Consider the following 19963-nt stretch of genomic DNA (forward strand, 5'->3'; position numbering starts at 1 on the left):
CTGAGGTTTTACATCGGAGACCTCTTGTTGCAACACTAAAACCACCCCAAGACCCAAGTGAAGTCAACTGAAACACTCTTTGAGCGCCTCCCAAGACGTGGTGTTAAAAAAAGGAATATTCTCCTCGCCCTCCTCCTGAAGAAAGTGAAGAGAACGTTTAGATTTGAGGCCACCAGGGCGGTGGCCTTGAGGAGCACAGGCAGCTCCACCGCCTCCACGTCCCCCAGGGATGTTTGGGCAACGGATGATGGAGGAGGCGGCGAAACACCCCCCACGCAACGTGGCCCTTGGGGGCATCTAAAAATCCAAGTCGGTGCATTTGCGCGTACTGGCAGGGAGGAGCAGCTAGTTTGGGGGTTTTTTTCCTCCCTCGAAGAATAATCAGAAATAGGTTGTGGCAAAAAAACCCAAACCCTTAGCAACACCCCGTGGTATCTACCCCACCATCAAGACCCAACGAGGGTCACACCACCAAGCTGCAAGAAACAGCCTCCGGCGGCATTAAGTACCGGATTTATAAATATCCACCTTTGGAGCCAGGTGGCCTTAAAATGCCTTTTTCTATTAACTGCTGTCGCTCTCCTTCATCCCAGGGAAGAGTCCGTCGGAGGTCCAGGTGCTCTGCTTTGCTGCAAAGCTCCTTCCCGGAGGGAAACTGCTCCCTGTCGCAGGTCCCCTTTGGGTGACAAATGGGGAAGGTGCTTCAACAGGGAGCAAGAATAAATCTGTACGACCGGCACAAGCATCCAACACCACCCAGGAGACCGCGGCAGGGCTCCTTCCAACGGCAAAACCTGAGTCAAAAGAGGAGAGAAGTCAAGAGAGAAGGTGGCCCATGGCAAAGAGGGAACACGATGACTTTAGGAGGAAACATTCAAGCCTCCTGTACCAGGCACAGGGTGCAAACTGCCATCGGACCAGGAGGAAACGCAGCAGAAGACCATGTAACTGGACATCAGAAGGTCCTTTTGCAACGCTCTGTTGGAGCGGGGCCAGAGGAGGCCCCGGAGATGCTGGGAGGGCTGGAGCCCCTCTGCTGGGAGGACAGGCTGAGAGAGCTGGGGGGGTTCAGCCTGGAGAAGAGAAGGCTCCGCGGAGACCTTCCAGCCCCTGCCAGTCCCTCAAGGGGCTCCAGGAAAGCTGGGGAGGGACTCTGGAGCAGCAAGGGGAGCCATGGGACGAGGGGGAATGCCCTCAAACTGAGAGAGGGGAGATTTAGATGAGATCTGAGGAAGAAATTCTTTGCTGTGAGGGGGGTGAGCCCCTGGCCCAGGTTGCCCAGAGAAGCTGTGGCTGCCCCATCCCTGGAGGGGTTCAAGGCCAGGTTGGCCGGGGCTTGGAGCAACCTGGGCTGGTGGGAGGTGTCCCTGCCCGGGGCAGGGGGTGGCACTGGGTGGCCTTTAAGGTCCCTTCCAACCCAAACCATTCTGTGAGCCTATGATGCTGGCTGATGCTCGCAACTATGAGTACATGGAGTTTATCCTGCAGCTGCACAGAAGTAACTCCGAAACGCGAGTTCCTGAGGCTTGCGGCAACCTCCGGCTGTGCCCTCTGGAAGAGCGCACGGGGCTTTTTCAAGGCAGGGGGTAAAGCCAGCAATTAACGGAAAACACGATTCTTCGCACACGATGTCACCCAGCCACAGCACAGTCGGGGCCGCAGCGTGTTTGGCACCGGGAGACCCTCCTGGAGGGCGGGTGGAAGGGACAGGGGGGTGACAGCCAGCCCCAGCCCCCACCGGCAGCTCCGAGCGACAACCCTGAAGACAGCAAAACATTCAAGTTAATGGAAACAAGTCTTTATTAAGTAACTTTTAATATCAGAAAAATAAAACTCTTATAATTTCTCTTTACAGCAAATATATAATATCAGTGCTTTGGCCATCATAAGTTAAAGGCCCTTTTATCATAAAATATATGGTTTTTAAACTTTACTCAAATTGAATTTATAATCCCTATGACCTCCCTACATATACATAACAAAAAGTGTAGTAAAATTAGCAAATACTAAACTATCTCGATAGTTTATCATTCTTAAGTTTGTGGTTTTATAGAAAGGGTACACGCACCTAATGTCTCGTCGGTTCCTTGGCTTATTAGTTGCGGTGTACGATGCAATAAAATACAAAATACATGCTCGGTGAACGTTTGTTCGTTATCTACAAGACTGCAGCTAGAGATTAGGTTTCAATACTGACATGTAACTATTCTACAAGCAATTATAGCATTAAAGTTACGCAGTACGTAATATGCCGTCAAGGCAACTCTTTATACTGAAAATCATAAAATAAAAACCGTTCTCTGTAAACTTTGATACGAAATGTAACTCTTCAAGTGGAAATAAAAAATAAACTTTTCTGTATATTTTACTAGTTCGATACACATAGAATTTCTTTTTGTTATTCCGCGGACAAAAAAAAAAAAAAAAGCTTCGTCTCGTCTCGGGAAAATAATGCTTCCAAAAAAAAAAAATAGAAAAAATCCACCAGAACTCCACTTTGTGTCTTTTTTGTTTGTTTGTTTGTTTTTGTTGTTTTAATATATGCCAGCACAGATTTGGGAAGGTACTGAGGATGGAGGAAAAAAAAAAAAAAAAAACCAAAAAAAAGCTCGAAACATCCACAGGTTGAAATGTTAAAAAGCGCATTCAAAAATACTGATTTTTAATATAATTTTTTTTTTCCTTATGATTGGAAAGACAGTTTTGAAATGAAGTAAACTGATTGCAGGGCCACTGTCACAGCTGCTGCCATGAATAATACAAGGGCACGTACGCAACTTCCCCCCCCCCCTTTTTTTTTTCCTTTTCCTTACTAAAAATAAAATATATATTTATATATGTGCAAGACAAATATGGATCGAACATAAAAACGCTTCACATTTTGAGACTATATAACCTCTAAAAAATGTAATTTAAGAACAGCTCGATCGGACTCATGAACGGAATGTCAGCATCCCCGCTCTCAGGCGAAGTATGTGCATCCCAAAGCCTTTTCGGAAATGGGATGAAGCCAGCCAGACTTTTCCACATCGCCATGAAGAAAAGCAGTGGGTAGGAATTCACAAACGGTTCCTGATCCTCTGAACATACGTTGGGCAAAAACGGAGGTGCGTCGGACAGTTTTCCGCCCCCCCCCAATTTATTATCTGAACCTGCCAATAACATCATCCATTTCCATAATATTGAACTAGGCTTTAAAAAAAAAAAAAGAAAAAATCACCCCAAAAAAAAGGTATTTGCAATGCTGAAGAATTAGGCATAAGTTGTCGCACGAAGCAAAAAAAAAAAAAAAAAAAAAAAAAGAAAAGATTTTCCCCAAACCTGTTTTTTTCAAAACTGGCAGTGTAAAGAAGGCAGCATTGGAAGTGTTGTTTGATATAGCGATAATGCCACAAACCCTCCGCGGCAGACGACGACTTCCGCGTTCAGGCGACGAGGTTCATCGCTGCCAGCCCGCAGAAGTCGAACGCTTAACAGAGATCCTTCAGAAAGCCTGTAAAATGGTGGTGGGGGGGGTGTTTTTTGGTTGGTGGTTTTTTTTTTTTTTTTTCTTCTTTGCGGTTGTGTCATCGCTGAAGACTTCCCCTCCCTGTGCCACAACATCCCACCTGCTGGATCTCTGCTAAACCACTCCATCTGCTTACACTGAACCGGACAGAGACCACCTGGCTTTAGTGTTACCGTAGCAGCCTTTTGAGAAAGTAGAAATTTATTAACAACTTCAGCCTAATCCCAAGAAAGCCCAACAGTCAGAATTCATTAGGAAGTTTACTAGAGGGTACCATTACACCCATGCCTTTAAGAGTTTTAAAAGTCCATATATATATAACAACATCTATATATATTTTTAAGAGTGAATTTGGATTGCCTGAGTAACCGCTGTCTGGCAAACGGGACACGATGGCGTTTCCTTCTCGCAGATTTTGTTGGCACACTCCATGCAGAAGAGATTGTGGCCGCAAGGGACCAGGGCCGCAATGACTTCGCTCTCGAAGCAGATGACGCAGTCGTGCTTCCGTCTCGACTCGGGGGGCGAGCTGGACGTGGAGCCGCCGTTGGAAGAGGAATAGCTGTTGGTACCATTGGAGAAAGCGGGGATGTAAATGGGAAGGCCGGTTTGGTGGCCGGTGCTGGGTGGGTCGCTCCTCACCCTCCTAGCCAACGGGTGATCCAGGCTTTCTGGAAAGGTGGGCGACAGGCGAGGAGTAGATGGCTGGCTCCCTCGGCGCTGAGGCTTGGCGTTATTAGCGGGGTCGCCGCCGAAGCCGGAGAGCGGGTTTACAGGTTCAAAAGGGGTCCAAATGGTTTGGGAAGGCGTCGGTAAGGAGTCATACGCGGGAGAGTCGACCGCGAGGTCTTCCGCGCCCACCGAAGGCAGCGTTTCTCCGAACCAGAAGTTGCCTGTGCTGAATGGACTCGTTGGGCTGAAGTCAGCCAATCTATTGCTTCCAAAATAGGAATCCGTGGAGCCACTTCCCAAGGAGCTGGAGCTGTCGTTTCTATAATTAGAAATCATTCTGGTGCGGCTAGGAGGGACAGGATTAGAAGCCAGCCACGCAGATCCGAGAGTGCCTCCTTCAAAGCTCACATCCGTACCGTTGTAATGGAAATCATTCTCTTCGTTCAGCTCGATGTAGTTGCCAGTACGCATGGCTATGTGCATCTCGATCTCCTCGCGCGCCCGGTCGACGTTTTCGGGCATTCCCGTAACTTCGAAGACGGGCTCCTTGTCTCTGCTGGGAGTGACTATGTAGGTATGGGTCTGCTGCTGAATTCTTTTGATTGTAGCTCCTTTGGGTCCAACCACCAGCCCGACTACACGGTAAGGCACCCTGACTTGGACCGTCGTCTGACCCGGCAGGTTGGGGGTACATGGCAAACCTCCCAGGGCAGGACCGTTCTTGTTGCGCGACGCTCTGATCATGGAGAAGTGTTCAGCAGCTGAGAGAATTTCCCTTTTGGCCATGGCTACGTCCTCTTTTCGTCCAGTGACAACAAAAATGGGTTCTTCTCCACGAACAGGGGTCTTAATGTAAGTATTCGTCTTGGCCCTTAGCGCTTTGATTTTGCAACCTGTTCAAAGGAAACACACACGCAAGTTTAGCAAGGCGTCCAAGTTTGGAAAGCCACAAGAAAGCCATCTATTTTAAGCTGCTTGAGAGTCTCACCAAACCATAGGGTGAAACCAGAAGCAGCTGTTTTTACCTCTACAAGCCACACTAGAGAAAGCAGTAACAACTTCTACCTATTATTTCCAAGCAGATCTCCGACACAAACTATTTTAGCAACGCTTCCTGGACCATTTTAGCCCATCATCTCCTCAATCGTTATCAGACGGTGAATAAACGCGGACGGCTTTTTCTCTACGACACCCACGTTCACGATTAGCCTATAAACACAGGTGGATTTATTAATTTATTTTTTTTTCCCCATTGATTGGGTATCCTTCGGTTATTTCTAAGATCCCGCAAAAGGAGTAAAGGCTCACGCACACACGCACTTAAGTCTGCCGATAGAGTCGCCTTTCGCTGACGCGCACGACCTAAAAGCAAATTAAACATTTACGAGCGAGAGAAGGGTCAGTATCACAACCTGTGTGGGATATAGATACAATTATCGATTTACTGAGAACTCATTTGCTTCCCGTTACCAACAAGTGTTACTTAAACTTTGCTCTTCCCTGTGGGATGAAGGAGCCACTCCTTGAACCGCCAAGTAGGAGTTCAAGCAGTTTTGTCGCACGCAGATAAGACTTCCTACGGAATATTACGTGCCTACGTGGAATTTTTCTCGTTAACCGGGTAAATACAGTCTGAAAGAGCAGCAGAAAGTTAATGGAACATTTCATCTTTTGATTTTTGGGGACTGAATTATCAAGTTTGCCGGGACACAGCGGCGGCAGGCTCTTCCCTAAGAGGCTTCGGGCGTTTTGGCAGGGCGCATACGGGAGCACCTTTTCCCCATCACAGGACCGGAAAAGCAGGCAGCGCAAAATTCGGAGAGACGAGCAGGTCCGTGACACACAGGAGAGTCTACTGGCTTCAGGCTTGACTGAATGTAGCCTACATTAAACACAAATTCAAAACACTAAATGCCGTTTTACAGCGAATCTCATCTCGAAACAACTATAAGCAACGTTCGCAGACCAAGCGCTTCAAGCATCGTTTCACTTGCAGGGTGGAATTTGTTCCCGCTTTCCTCATTTGCTTTAAATATCTCATAACTGTCTGGGTGCATGAAATAGTCTCTCGAAATGCTGTTTTGTCAGTCGCTTGCACCCGAGGTACCGCTAGCGATAATGATATTACACTTCAAAAGCCACTCAAAGATGCTGCTCTAATCAGGACTATCTACTAATATAAAAAAAAAAAGATAACAAATATGCAGATGCCGGTTGGAACAGAGGGAAGGAAAAACCTCTTCTCGCAGGGCCCCTGCACACAGCAAGGACAAAGGCTGAACACAACAGCCCTTTGTTTCCAGGACACAGCTGGAGAGGAAGTTCATTATCTTCAACAGCTCGTCAGGAGGGCTCTGGGAGGCCCTACCTCCACCAGAAGGAGGAATGGAGGAGCACCCGCAGATGAAGGAGGGGATGCAGAGCCAAGAGCCGAAGGAGAAGTTCGGCAAGAAGAGCAAACATCCGCAGGGCAGAACAAACCCATAAGCCTCAAACCTCCCTCTTACAGCCCACTGAGAAGGGCACCAGCGCTCTCGGGCAATTTGCCTTGACTCCTTTCATCTCTTCGGCCGCATTTCTCCCTACGAGTAAATCTGCTCGTCCCCTCCGCTCCCCGCGCCTTCACAGTTACTCAGAAAAGTTGGTGGGCCCCAACCTTAAAGCCACAAGAACCTCCAAAGCAGTGCCGCCGGAGCTTTCACATCGGTCAAACCCTCTTCTACCACAGCACCTAAAACCAAAGTCAGCCTCCTGATGCCTCTCAATCATTCTCCAATTTACACAAATCACTTTCATTTACTCCGTTCCACCCGAGTGTATATTCTTATTTCATAGAAATTACAGAGGCAGCACTTAAAAGAGAATCCTAGCAGCATCTAGCATAAGATTTATATATCTAAAAATACATATAATTCATGATTATAGACCGTGATTCAGAGCCTACTTAATTCCAGTTCCCAGTGCCTTACCAATTCTTATAGTTTGTATTTTAGACAAACTTTCTTGAGTTTTTAGAAACTCAAATCCAGTTAGAACCCTGCGCCTTCAGCTTCCTTCTCCATTTCAGCTGCCAACTCCCAGAGGCTGCTTTGCCAGAGCCACGTTTCCAAAGGGCTGCGGGGGGAGGAAAGGCCTTCTCGCCTTCCTCCCTCAGGCTGTAGAAGGGCACGGACCGAGGTGGGCAGAGCTGGTCTCTTCAGGTATGGGTCACATACCTCAAAAGCAGAGGCCAAACATCGCCTCAACTGCCCTGCGGCGACAGGACAAGGCTTTTCAACGCCAGAAAGCTGGCTTCAGTGGAAAGTTGATGGTCAAGGTCAACTCTCAAACTTTTCAGATAAAGTTTGAAGGAACTGAAGAAAGTCACCACATACAAAACCCCAACGTCTCCGAATGAGTCAGTCCATACCCGCTGGGTTTTGGCTGCAAGGAGCCCTGGAAAACCCCAGGACAGACAGTCATGTCAACACACAGGGTCAGCAGCCCGTTAAACCGCTCCAGCGGGATGATCTCTCTATTTGCTTTTACTCAGCAGCTCTGGTTTCCCACCCTCCTGCCTTAGTCACCACCGAGGCGATGAGATGAAGGACGGCTGATCCCATCTCCTCTCTGACAAGTCACGGCATCCAGAGGCGCTGCTTGCGGCCACGATGACACGAGGTCGGCCAGCTACGAACTCACACAGCCAAGGGATGAATCAAGAAGTTTCCCAATCTCCCGAGCTTAGACACAGAAAGACAAAGGGAAAATAAAAATAATAAAAAAAAAAATACACCGCCCCACACTTTTGCAATGTATCATCAGATCATTGTATCCAAGATCTTGAAGTACAGAGATGTCAAAAGCCTGTGGAGGGGACTTCAAGACCGGAAATTCAATTTAAGCAAAACTTTCACAGTAATTTTAAGTTTTGGTGCGATAATGGAAGTCTGTTCGATACGAGTTACGTACTCGGTTCAGCAGTATAAGCATTCCTAAGCAGCACACACTCAGCCATAAGCACACACTGACATAGCTCAAGCAAAAACCCTTTAGTTTTGCTTTCGTTTAGGCAAAGATTTAATACTTGCCTGCCTGGATACCCGAGGAGAAGCCGAGCCCGTACCCAGCCCTGCAGGCAGTGTTCATCCTGCGCCGGCTGATTTGCATCATTCTTCTCAAGCCTCCTCCCTGTTTTTTCCCCTGAAGAGGATTATTTGACTAAACATTTTAAAACACAGTACGAACATTATACTCCCCGAGAAACTTAAGGGTAGCTCTGAAGGAGTCGTTTAACTCATACACCACCAGTTTTAAACGATGGAATGTTTCCTTATTAAAAAAAAAAAAAAGGTGCTAAAAGACAGATTCTTCTTTCCCCTCTCACTTCTCACGCCTTGAAGTGAGAGTGAAGCGCAGAACCCGCAGCCCTCACCCATCGGCTCAGCCCTCACTCTCCGACTTTCACCTTGCATCGTCACTAACAGGATGAGACACGTCAAACCCAGTCTCGGGTCATCGAGTCCACGAGGGAAAGTCCCCAACGGAGCCAAGTGCGTGCCGGCCTCGCACCACGCCAGGCGATCTGCCGCCACGAGCCAAGGAGCAGCCAAAAAAAGCATCTCTCCTCTGCGCAGCCACGGCGGGAGCCAGGAGAGACGGAACCTTCCCCCCGTTTCTTTCTTCTGCTGAATTCACCTCAACGCCACACACTGGGAACGGGACAAGGGCTGATTTACAGATGAGGATCCCTTTGTTGTGTGGTCTCTTCCGAGCAGCTACACCGGGGGAAGGGAGTCCTTGGCGCTGCCGAGTACCCATGTTGGCAAAACACAGCCTGTCATACCCTCATACCCACGTTCCTCCCACAGCTCTTGCCAAGCGCGGTGAAATCGGGGTTCAGGCCCACACAGGAACCCAAACCTTCTTACCATCACATCAGTTGAACCTTGTCTCCCTGCTCACATAGGGCTTTGTGGAAAAAAAAAAAAACAAACCCTGAAAAAATAGTTTACCTAAATAGAAGCCTGAAAATCATGGCAGGGAACAACCCACGTGAACCACAATCAATTGATAATACCAGTTTGTTCTCCTCCCCTGCTCCGGACGGGCACCTAGCTACAGAGATCAAAACTGAGAATCTCCTGCAGCTCTTTAGACACACAAATCCCGGGGGGAGACGCCAGCGCTGCCCCGGCCGTAAGAGCAGCCAGCAGGGCGATGTTGCATCAGCACCGACGCAGCTCCCGCGCAGGAGGCAGGGCTGATGAGCAGCCCCGGCCAGACCTGGCATCCTCCAACTCGGCCCCGGAGCAACAGCGGGCAGCGCGGAGATCTCGCAGATCGGCCTCCACAGCTTGTCAGCACTAAAGAGAAAGCCGGGGTTCACAGGAATCTGTTTTTCAGTAGCTTTGCCGTTATCTGATGAAAGGCAATACCGTATTACGGCCTCCACTCTGACCACGGTCTTCAGAACTCTGACCACTGATTTTGTAACACGCTGACGCGGCGACAGAGTAATTAGGGACATCAGCCTGGAACTGCCAGTAGAGCCACGGCTCGTTCCTTACCTAGAAAGCCAGGGCAGGGTCTGGGAAGCGCCTGCAGCCCCGCAGGGATGGCACAGCATCCTGCCAAGGAGAGAGGGGACGGCCCAGGGATTTGGTTTCTACCAACTTGCAACTGTCGTGCGTGGACACAGCTTTAAAGGTAGAGTCTGTTAAGCTGGCACAGCCCTTATTTCACTTGCTACGTCGCCACAAGCTTTTAATTGCAAAGTTGGAACTCCTGCAGCTAAGGTAACGAAGGATTTGCGGAGACTGAAACACTGACTGTACCATAAGGCTGCCGGGTCTGCCGAGCAGAACGCTGCCCACCTGATTAACAAACAAAGAAAAATTAATCTCCTTCATTAAAAACGACTGCTCTACACCTTTTTCAGAAGAGCTGTTCGTTCCCGCTGGTGGTACAAGTTGCCTTCTCCTGCTTAAACACAGAGTGCTTCCTCTCAGTCGTGGCACGGCTAAAAATATCTATCCAGTTTGCGACTATACAGTAGAAAACTGATATATGCCCCATTTATTAAGCACACAGAGACGAAGCTGCACTGGGACAGAAAATGAACTCCTGTTCTAAATTGTTTAATGGTTAAAACTCCTTACACAGGCTGGCTACACAAGAAAATTAAGACCAGAACATTTTTGGCACTTCACCGGGTTAATAAAATCATGAAATACTACCTGCGGGCCGCTCGGTCGATAGACTGACTCTGGTTACTATCGCCTTTCACCCGAGATCAATTATTTCATCTCACACCCTGTTTTAATTCACAGACTGGAAAATCTCAACTCCTGACAAGCTTCACTTTTTTTTTTCAACCGGCTGTTGAATATGGTTAGTTGATTCAAGGAAGATGAAGAAAGTCATTTCTCTGCACTTGCAAAAGATGCTGATCTGCAAAAAACCCCCAGATCTACGTACTCAGGCCGCTATTTATCACCCCTCCGGCATTTTGATTTTAGGAAGGAAGGCTATAAAAATATTGCTTTTAAATTTTAAAGTTTGAAGAGACAAACTGGGATAATAGTAATTACCGGATAGAATATTTTGAAGGCAAGTTTTCCTTTCTTTTTAATGCAGCTTGCTCTCCAGCCAGAGGAAAGCTGAGAGACACCTCATCGAAGAGCACAGCACCCATCCTGCCGACAGGACTAGACCAACCACCAACAGCTTTAACAGCTCCCCATTAGCATTCTATAGCACAGACAATAGTCTGATCGCTATTTGGGTTAATTAGCCGGTAAGATTAGGGCTCCCATGTGACAACTAGGCATGACACATGCCAGAGAGCTAACAAATATGGAGACAGCAAGAGACGGGCGCAGGTCGCAGCTGGGATTTGCTCAAGCTCACGGGGCAGGTCGCTGGCAGGTTTGGAAGCAGAAGATGCCAGTCCCTGAAGAAGAGAGCAGGCCAACGGTTTAAACGGGGACATGGATGTACGCAGAGTTTAAGGGACAGCTGTTTCGTTCATCACCTAACGAACCAAAGCCACCTCCTCCACGGTGGTACCCAAGCTGAGGTTCCTTGGAGGTGGCCACATGAAGCACACAAGTAGAGTTGTGAGATTTACGTCCCCGGGCACAGGCTTTTCCCGCAGGCTACCCAGGAGCGCTAGTACCTGCTCCTGCCCTTGGTCAGGTTGTATTTTTCAGATGGGCACTTCCTAACGAGAAGCCACCAAGCAGAGCTCCTCAAATTTACAATCCAAAAAATGAGATACCAATCCCATTACAACCCAAAGCTTGGGAACAAAGTTCTGGCTCTCTGCTCCGGAGAGCGGCCGTAGTAATGGTTTCAGAGAAGGACCGTACTTCAGAAGTGCTGCGCACCGGTAATAACCATGTTTCACATCTATCTATAACGACACTACAATAAGCAATGCTACAAGTAGGTAAATTACTGTGTAGCACAGAGGAGGAAAAAAAAACCTCAACTGACAACCACTCTGATAAAGTTATTCCAAGAGAAGGGAAGATGACATACAAGTCCTTCAAGAAAAATAAAAACTATAGCATTTTCTACCAAAGACATTTTTCCCTGCCTCCTGACCCCCCTCATTAACTCACCCCTGCAATCAAAGGCTTTTAGTTACGCTGCAGTTAGCAAACCCCTGTGCCTGCCTGTGGAACATTTCAATATGAGTCACGCTATATATAGCGACCGAGACTGCTCCCATTATAATTCCACCACGCTTACCCATTTCTGAGGAACAACTGACCACTTCTTTCGCTTTGTATTTTTCACGTGTACGAATGCGAAGATGATACATGACTTTTTTTTTTTTTAACTCCTCGTCATCCAGCTAGAACTACAGAAGGGTTTTTCGACAAGATACTTTGCAGAATAGCTCTTCAAGCTGAGTGCACCAGGTGCTAGAGCCCCACGGGCTTGGATTTGTTGAGGTACCAGGAAGGAGGACGACCTGGAGATCTCAAGTACCTCAACCAAAAGGCAAGAAATCAGCGTCAACCACTCAGCTGGGTCAGATCACGGGACTTTCTTTGGTCCCAGTGCTGCCAAGCTAATGGATGGGAAAAGAGGGGAGTCCCTGCTGATGCTGAGAAAGCTTCCCAAGGGAAGGCTGCTCACAAGCTCTCAGGGACATTTCCCTCTTCAGGAAAAGAAAAGCCCGGGTTGAAGAACCGCGTACAAACTCTCTATTAAAGATTTCTTCGGTAGGTATCAATTTATCAATCGATTTATATATCAATCCAGCGCAGAACGAAGCAGTCAGCCTGCACACTGTTTCCTTCTATATGCCAGGCTGGGGCAATCCATCACACCAGCAGTCCCACAGCCAGAGGAATACTCCCAATTCCCAAGACAGATGGCAAGTCAGTAAACAAGTTACATGCAGCAAAAGAGCCAGCGGCCAGCAACTTGTATTATTAATTACTTGCACCACTGCAGCACCAGGACTGAGGCAGCAGCTGCTGAGAAAAATTAGAAAAAGACAGTAGAAGAAAAAGCAATAGTTATAAGAGAGGGACTAGGTACACCAAATAAGAGAACTACAGGAAAAAAAAGCTGTTTTCATTAAGAACGTTGATCTAGCGAATGAAACAGATTGGTGGGAGCAATAGTGCTGGGAAACCTGACCTGCAGAAGGAGGGTATGAAAAGGGACCACCGTTCCACGTGCCAAGGTGGCCTGTAAAAGGCAGATTGCAAAAATCCACGCAAACCTCCACCGAACCCCCCCATTCAAAAATGCCGCTGGAGCCGTGTTTTTAAACAGGATTGCACGGTACGTGGTCAAACGGAAAATGGACAAGTAGGTAAAAAGTTGAGAGATGCTGTGGCTTTGTTGCGGGGAGCAGCAGAGGACTCGGTACAGACCACAGAGCTCCTGACTCACACCAGCGAGGGAAACCGAGATCTCGGAGGCTGGCAAGATCTCATAAAGGAATTCCTGAAAGAGAGACGAAAGGAAGACATTCTTAAAAAGTAACCGAAGTTGGAAACATCTGCGTGATTTAAAGCTTTTTGGCCTTTTCTTTTGATTAAGTGAAAACGTCCTAGTGCTCAGCAGCCTTTTTTTTTTTTTTTCTTCGTTACAGCAAGTTCGCAACCCTGTTAAATTTTTTTGCCTGCAACGAGGAATTGGCCCCGTGGGGCGGAGGTATTGCATCCAAACCAAATTTCAGATCTTTTGAGATACCCAACACTTTGTTTAGAACAAAAGTCCAGAAATTCGGACCACAGCATACCAGAAAAGAGGGTGACAAGGGCTAAGACAGGGAAAAGCACAAGATCTGCTGACTTTACTAATGGCTTAAAAAAAACAAAACCCAAAACCAAACCATAATTCATGGCTATTTTCTCAGGCCACAGCCAGGTTAATCCAGCACAGTTCGGAAGCACATTAATCAAGATTTCTTTTGTATGTGTGTGTTATGAACTTAAAAAAAAACCGTACTCTTTTGGAACACAGCAGTTTTACAAGAAAAAGAACAGGACCAGAGGGCTAGAAATTGGCACTTTGTGTCGCAAAGGTGTTTTATAATTTTAATTTCGGCTTCATCCAAAGATCCTTCTTACGCAGGTATTCACTTCTGGGGAATTTATAGGGAATTTCTGGCAGACTACACAAAGGGGAAAACCTCCCGAGCGCGCACGCACTGTGTTTGGTGCGCTTCGCACCCAACAAGCCAGACAAGAGCAGCATTTACGACTGAGGATTTATGATCCCAGCTGGAAAACCCGCACCCTTCGGACACACTTTGCAACTCGAGTTGGGTCTTTCGCGTAGCAGGAATGACAAACAGCAGAAGCAAAGTGACATTTGTCACACGGTACCGGAGCGCTAGGTCGCTGAAACTTCAGCGGCGGTTTCAGACTGTGCCAGCCCACGGTCTGCTCACGTGGTTCAGTTCCTGGAGTTCCAGGCTCTAAAAGCGACCAGACTTCAGCTTCTCAGGAAAAAAAAAAGAGCTTTTAGATAGGATTTCAACAAATAGCTCAAGTTTGCTTTCAGTCTTTAGGACAAGCTATTTAATAACCTGCTTGTTACAGAAAATGGAAAAAAAAAAAACCCAAACCCTAAATTGCAACTGCCTTTGCAGCTTTTACTTCAAATAAGCTAGCCGAAGCTTGGCTGTCTGTGGCAATCAACCGATACAGAGATAGGTGATGACTTCAGTCACGCAAGTTAAACTGATTCTTGAGAAATCTTAAGCAGCCAGTTTAAAACCAATATGCAATTCAGACTAGTTCCCTACGCTTATGCCGACTACTCACGGGTCAGCGGTTAATAACCAGCCAAGGCTACCTAAGTATTATCAGTAATTCGGTGACGTTACTATCCCAGAGACGCAAAAACCAGAGATACAGTTCTTTCTTAAAAGGGCTCTAATTATCCTACCCCAGGACATCTCCGCGCTATACTCGGCTAACGCACAAGGATTTGCCCCAGGATTGTTTTAATGCTGTTTCCACTCCCCGAGAGTGATAGCTGTTGTCTTTATTCAGCTGGTCAGCTATGCTAGATAGTTAGCAGCTACCAACTTATCAGAATTATTGTTTTTATTTCGAGTTACAGGACTATTTCAAGCAAAGCCGTATTTTGCTCAAGAGCCCACATTCAAAAGCAAAAAAGCAAAAAGGACTCCGAGATCATGAAATATGCATAAAAAGGTTATTTTAGTTGCAAGGCTGTCTCATGCAAAGCAGATTTGTCATTATCGATTTAATCAGTGAAATGGGATGATATCATTCCTCCTCCTCTTACTCATCCGGGGTTTGGAGACTGCCCTGCCCGTTTGGAGTTCTGCAGCCGTCACCCGAACTATTCTTAATGAAGAAAGAAAAGCATCAGGCTTCAGAGTTAAGTAGCTCCAACTCGAGTGATGTCTTTGGGAGAAAAAAACCCCAAACACTATCGTCAGCTTTATCGAGGATATAAACTCTTGGAAAACCACATTACTTGGAGAGTCACACTGCTGGAATGCATTAGCAAATATATTCCAACCATCATTAGCTGAAGACGGTTAATGCCTTCAAGGATGAAGCATCTCTCTACAGGACAGACTTCTGTCCCTTCCAGCACCTTTCAGGTTTTCTGTTGTTTGCGTCTTCAGACACCACCCCTCTTTTTGCATTATTCAAAAGAGCTTAAACATGTCTTTTGGGGTTTTTTTTTTTTAGCATAGAGAAAGTAGCAGGGGGCACTGAAGACTCCCAAGTTAAACTTGCCAAATCCTTCTCAAGGCCCACCAGGCCATGGCAGAATTGCCACAGAAAATCACCAGCTTTAGAGATTAAACCGAAATCATCCCAAGTTAGATATCCAGAAGCTGGGGTTTGTGGGGTCTTTTTTAAGTCTGGATACGAGTTTATATAATTCTGGTATACGCCCTATGCCAGGTTTTCTCAGGCAAACAACAATCACCTCCTCAGCAACGCAGCTTTCTTGCTCCCATTCCCAAGGGCGCTTCCTCCAGCTTTATTTTATTTTTCTTAAACCAATGCAAACTGTCTGTATGTGGGATTTTTAGCCACTGACAGCAAAGGAAGTCACTCGTCTGACCAGCCAACTTACCGAAGGTTGGATTCAACAGCTAGTTCAAATTCATACAGGAAGCCTGTACAATGCCATGAATGGAATCTAGTTTTCCTGGCTCCCAGTCACATGCCTTAACAAGAATAAAAGGATACAAATATCTTTTCCTTTGTTGTTCACCTTTGAGATTCTTCCACTTCAAAGACTACAAAGAATTATATTACGCTAGCCCAAGCAGCGTCTGTCAGCTTCATTTTGGGGGGGGGGGGGGAGGGGGAGGGAGGGGGGCAAGGGGAATAAGAAAAGGTTGAGAATATTTAAGATTTAAAAAAAAAAACAACCAAAAAAAGCACAAAAAGCTGGCAGGTTTCAGAAATACTACAGGATATTTTTTTTTTTTTTTTAAAAGAAGGAACACCTACTATTCACGAAAAGAAAATCTTACTTAAGCCTTTTCCGGGTGTCTTTTACAGTGATGTAAATGCTTCCAGCGGCAACACATTGAAGTACTGTCACAGTAACCCAGCGGCCTCCGACGGAGCTTCGGGAGAAAACCATCAACCACAAGGTACGTTTTCAGGCACTCCGCACCTTCGATGGCTGTGACATCCCACCTCTCCGCACGGCCACCAACACAGCAGGGCTGTGGGAACACCACTTCGCTCCTGAAGTGCTGTATTTATTTCTGAAACTTGCACGTAATTAGGGAAGACAAAAAAAACAACCCCAAAACATTCCATGCAAGCGCCATAAGGTTTTCGCTTATTTACAGCCCTCTTCAGAACCAGGGGCTCCTTCGGTCTGATAAACAGCATCTGGAAATTCTCTTCCTCCGTGCGAAAAATTAAATTTGGATAAAGAATACCGTGGAATTCCGATTCTCATTACTCTTTCACTTAGGGGGTTAGGATTTACAATCAACACGCTTTCAGACACAGCAGTGAGGCCTCCAGCAAAGCCCAGATCAAACTCAGCATTCCTGGTATTTCAGAGCTGATGTGTTCAGGCCGCAGACATTTCAAGTTCCTTTTATACCTCAGGAAGACGGCAACAGAAAGAATATAAACTTAATCTCTGGGCAAATCCATCAGAAGTTACATTCCAATGACATAATTGGATATTAAAGCGCACAGAGGAGCCTGACATAAAACTTCAGCTGAATTCGTTCAAGATAACGCAACCAGCTGGTTAACGAAGTGTGCTAGGAAGAGACTATGCAGTGTTTGGATTCTCAGAGAAAACAGAAGGCTCAGCGGAGGATGGAGGCAGCCCAAAACGACGAGACTCTGCCAGGCCAGAGCACAGACCCACGGCAAAGCAGGTGGACGAGAGCGCGAGCGCCTCTGGGCCGTAAAAGGAGACACAAGGACTAGCATTTCGAAGAAATTTAACAAATATTTAGCGGAACTAATACAACTTATGGAAGTAGCTCTTCTAAGCATAGGTCTCCCCCTGTATGAGAATTTTGAAGGGCCTCCTTACACAAAGCTTTCAGGCAAATAAGCATTTTTTTAGCTCTCCCTCCACTCCTGCTCCTTCCTCTTCTGTAGCCCAAATTCTTTTTATGATACAATCCCTCCCCGCCGAGGCTAAATATTTTATCACAAGCCAAACAGTGGGACATCAGATAAGAAATAAAAGCAGAAGCAGCAAACGAACTCTTCAGGAACAATGATTCTATTTTTATGCAGGCTCCATTATCTTGTTTTTAAGTGACTCAAAGTGCTGAGAAATATACTACAGAGAACAATCCTGATCTGCTGGAGAATAAACACAGCAGCTTAATCGGTCCTTGAAGCCCAATAGTTTGTATTTCGCTTTCAGAGGACTGTAGCAATAACCATTTTCAGTTCTGTTTTCCATCTCCCCACCCACCCCCCCCCCCGACTCACCATCCCCAATGACACATGAGCAAAGCCTTAAGATGTTCAAACACTATTTCTTGGAAAAGATATTTTCTGCTTCCGAACAGAACGGGCTCGTCTGCATCGGAGGAAGCTACCTGCCAATTTCTGCAGCGCGGGCGTCGGTTCTCCCTTGACACACCCAGCGAAAAAACCACCCTCAGCTGCTAAAAGCCTAAAATAAATGTAGAAAGAGAAAAGAAGAGTCTGCCCGAGCGTCGGTGCTCAGCAGGCATTTCTTTAGCACCACATTGGTTTAGACCAACGTTACTATTTCCTCCATACTCAAGGGGAAAGAAAAAAAAAAAGAAACAAAAGCCACATTGATGTCGAGAGACCAGACAGCATAACCGCTCGTTATCTGAGCCCATCAGCAAACAAGACACACCACCCCCAAACCAATACAGAATAACACAGAAAGGGAAGAGGAAGAGAGCGGCGACTTCATTGTCTGCGTTTCCACACCTACACTCCACGCCGCTCAGCGCTTCCCTTGATACGGAAAAGGGGCTTTTAAAATTAGGTTCGCCGCCAAAAAGCTGGCGAGAAACGTCATCTTTCGAACTCCTCCAAGCGCGGCTCCCCCCGAGACCACATGAAAGGCCGACAGCGAACATGACATCACCGGTATGACCTTATCCCGACGGCGTAAGAGAGACCCGTGGAGGGGAGCAACAGCGATCAACAGGAAGCCACAGCCCCAGCAGAAAGAACAAGGGCTGCCGCACAGGAGAGGGCCGCACGTGGCTCCTTTCTCCACCTCGCTGGCTCCCGGGGTCCCACTTTCTGGAAAGCTGCCGGAACAGCGTCAGCCCACGCCCTGCTCTGCAAGGCGAGCTGAGGTCCTCTAGCCAAAAAAAAAAAAAAATAAAATAAAAAGCCTTGGTAAAACACGGGCCAAAGCTCCTACGGTGAAAAGCAGCTCGTTACCGAAGACCACAGGCCGAGTGTCACTGAAGACCAAACCCTGTGGCCAAGGCCTACCTGGACGTAGCCAGGCCACCTACTGTGGCCCAGGGTCTACCTGGACAGGGCCAGGCCATCCACCGCGGCCCAAGCCCCGCCTGAACATGCCCAGGCCACCAACTGTGGCCCAGGCTCTACCTGGACAGGGCCAGGCCCTCCACCGTGTCCCTGGAGAGGCTCAGGCCACATAATGCCTTTTACAACCCAAACGACCACCACCCGAAGGCCTGAGCTAGCCCAGGGCTCGCCCTCGCCCCTCACCTGGTGGCAGGGCCCGAGCCGGCGGCCTGTCCCCGCGGTGGGGGGAGGCAGGCCCTAGAGGGGCACGAAGGGGCTCCTCCGGCCGGCTCCGAGCGGGCTGTGCGGGGACAGGCCCCCCGCCGAGCCCCGGGGAAGGGCGGCAGGCCCGGGCCGCCCCTCGGCCGTCCCCCCCAGCACTCCCCCCCCCCTCCGCCCCTCGCCCCGGTCCCCCACTCACCCTGCCGCCCCACGATCTCGGCCACATGCTCGGAGCTGGGCACCGGCACGCACTCGGTGGTGTTGACGCTCTTTCGGCGGAGCAGCGCCGCCTGCTCGCCGTTGAGGCCCGCCGCCCCCCCGGCGCAGGCCTGGGACAGCATCGCCGCCATCATGCCCTGAGGATCGTCCGCCCCGCAGAGCGGCCCCGCCGCCGCCTCCTGCGCATCGAAGGAGGGCGAGAGCAGGACGGAGCCCAGCGCCGGCAGCAGCGGCAGCGGCTGGGAGGGCGAGGAGGACGAGGAGAGCAGCAGCAGCGCGGCCGGGTCCTCCTCCTCCTCCTCCTCGTCCTCCCCCGCCAGCAGCTCCTCCTCCTCCAGCTCCAGGTCTCCCTCGTCCCCCGCCGCCACCGCCTCCTCCTCCTCCGCCCCGCCAGGCCCCGGCTCTCCGGGGGGGTCGGGCAGCGGCGCCAAGCCCGCCCGCCGCCTGCGGGCTTGCCGCCGGGCTACCCGGTCGTGGAGGCCGAGGCCGGCGAGGCGCTGCTGGAGCAGCAGCAGCGGCGGGTGGTGGTGGCGGAGGGGGGGAAGGAGGCGCGGCGGCTCGGCGGGCTCGGCGGCGGCGGGGGAGGCCGCGGCGGCGCTGCCGCTGGGCATGGCGGGGGGGAGGCGGGCCGGGCCGGGCCGAGCCGGGCCGGGCCTAGCGGTGCGGGGCCGCCATAGCCGCGGCGGGCAGCGAGCGTGGCGGGCGCGGCCTAGGCGCGGGGGCCGCGCTGCTCAGCGCGCCTTTTGTCCCATGGCGAGCCCTCGGCGGCGGCCGCGGGCGGCGGCGGCGGCGGCGGGGCGGGGCCGGAGGGGCGGGGCAGAGGCGGCCCCGCCCCCGCCGCGCCATTGGTCGGTAGAGCCGGTTCCTGGGCGGG

The 19963-nt window shown here is 49.1% G+C and overlaps 1 protein-coding gene across 1 annotated transcript; it reads right to left on the reverse strand.

The window, feature by feature from the left end:
- Positions 1-1782: 1782 nt before the first annotated feature.
- MEX3C (mex-3 RNA binding family member C) lies at positions 1783-19886 on the reverse strand. The gene is made up of 2 exons (XM_074570154.1): positions 19070-19886; positions 1783-5073 (listed from the first exon to the last, which is right to left on the reverse strand). Exons 1-2 carry the CDS (start codon positions 19698-19700, stop codon positions 3848-3850), a joined length of 1857 nt encoding a protein of 618 aa, XP_074426255.1. The 5' UTR covers positions 19701-19886; the 3' UTR covers positions 1783-3847.
- Positions 19887-19963: the final 77 nt, after the last annotated feature.

The sequence above is a fragment of the Larus michahellis genome, chromosome Z (assembly GCF_964199755.1).
Source record: "Larus michahellis chromosome Z, bLarMic1.1, whole genome shotgun sequence".
NCBI lineage: Eukaryota > Metazoa > Chordata > Aves > Charadriiformes > Laridae > Larus > Larus michahellis.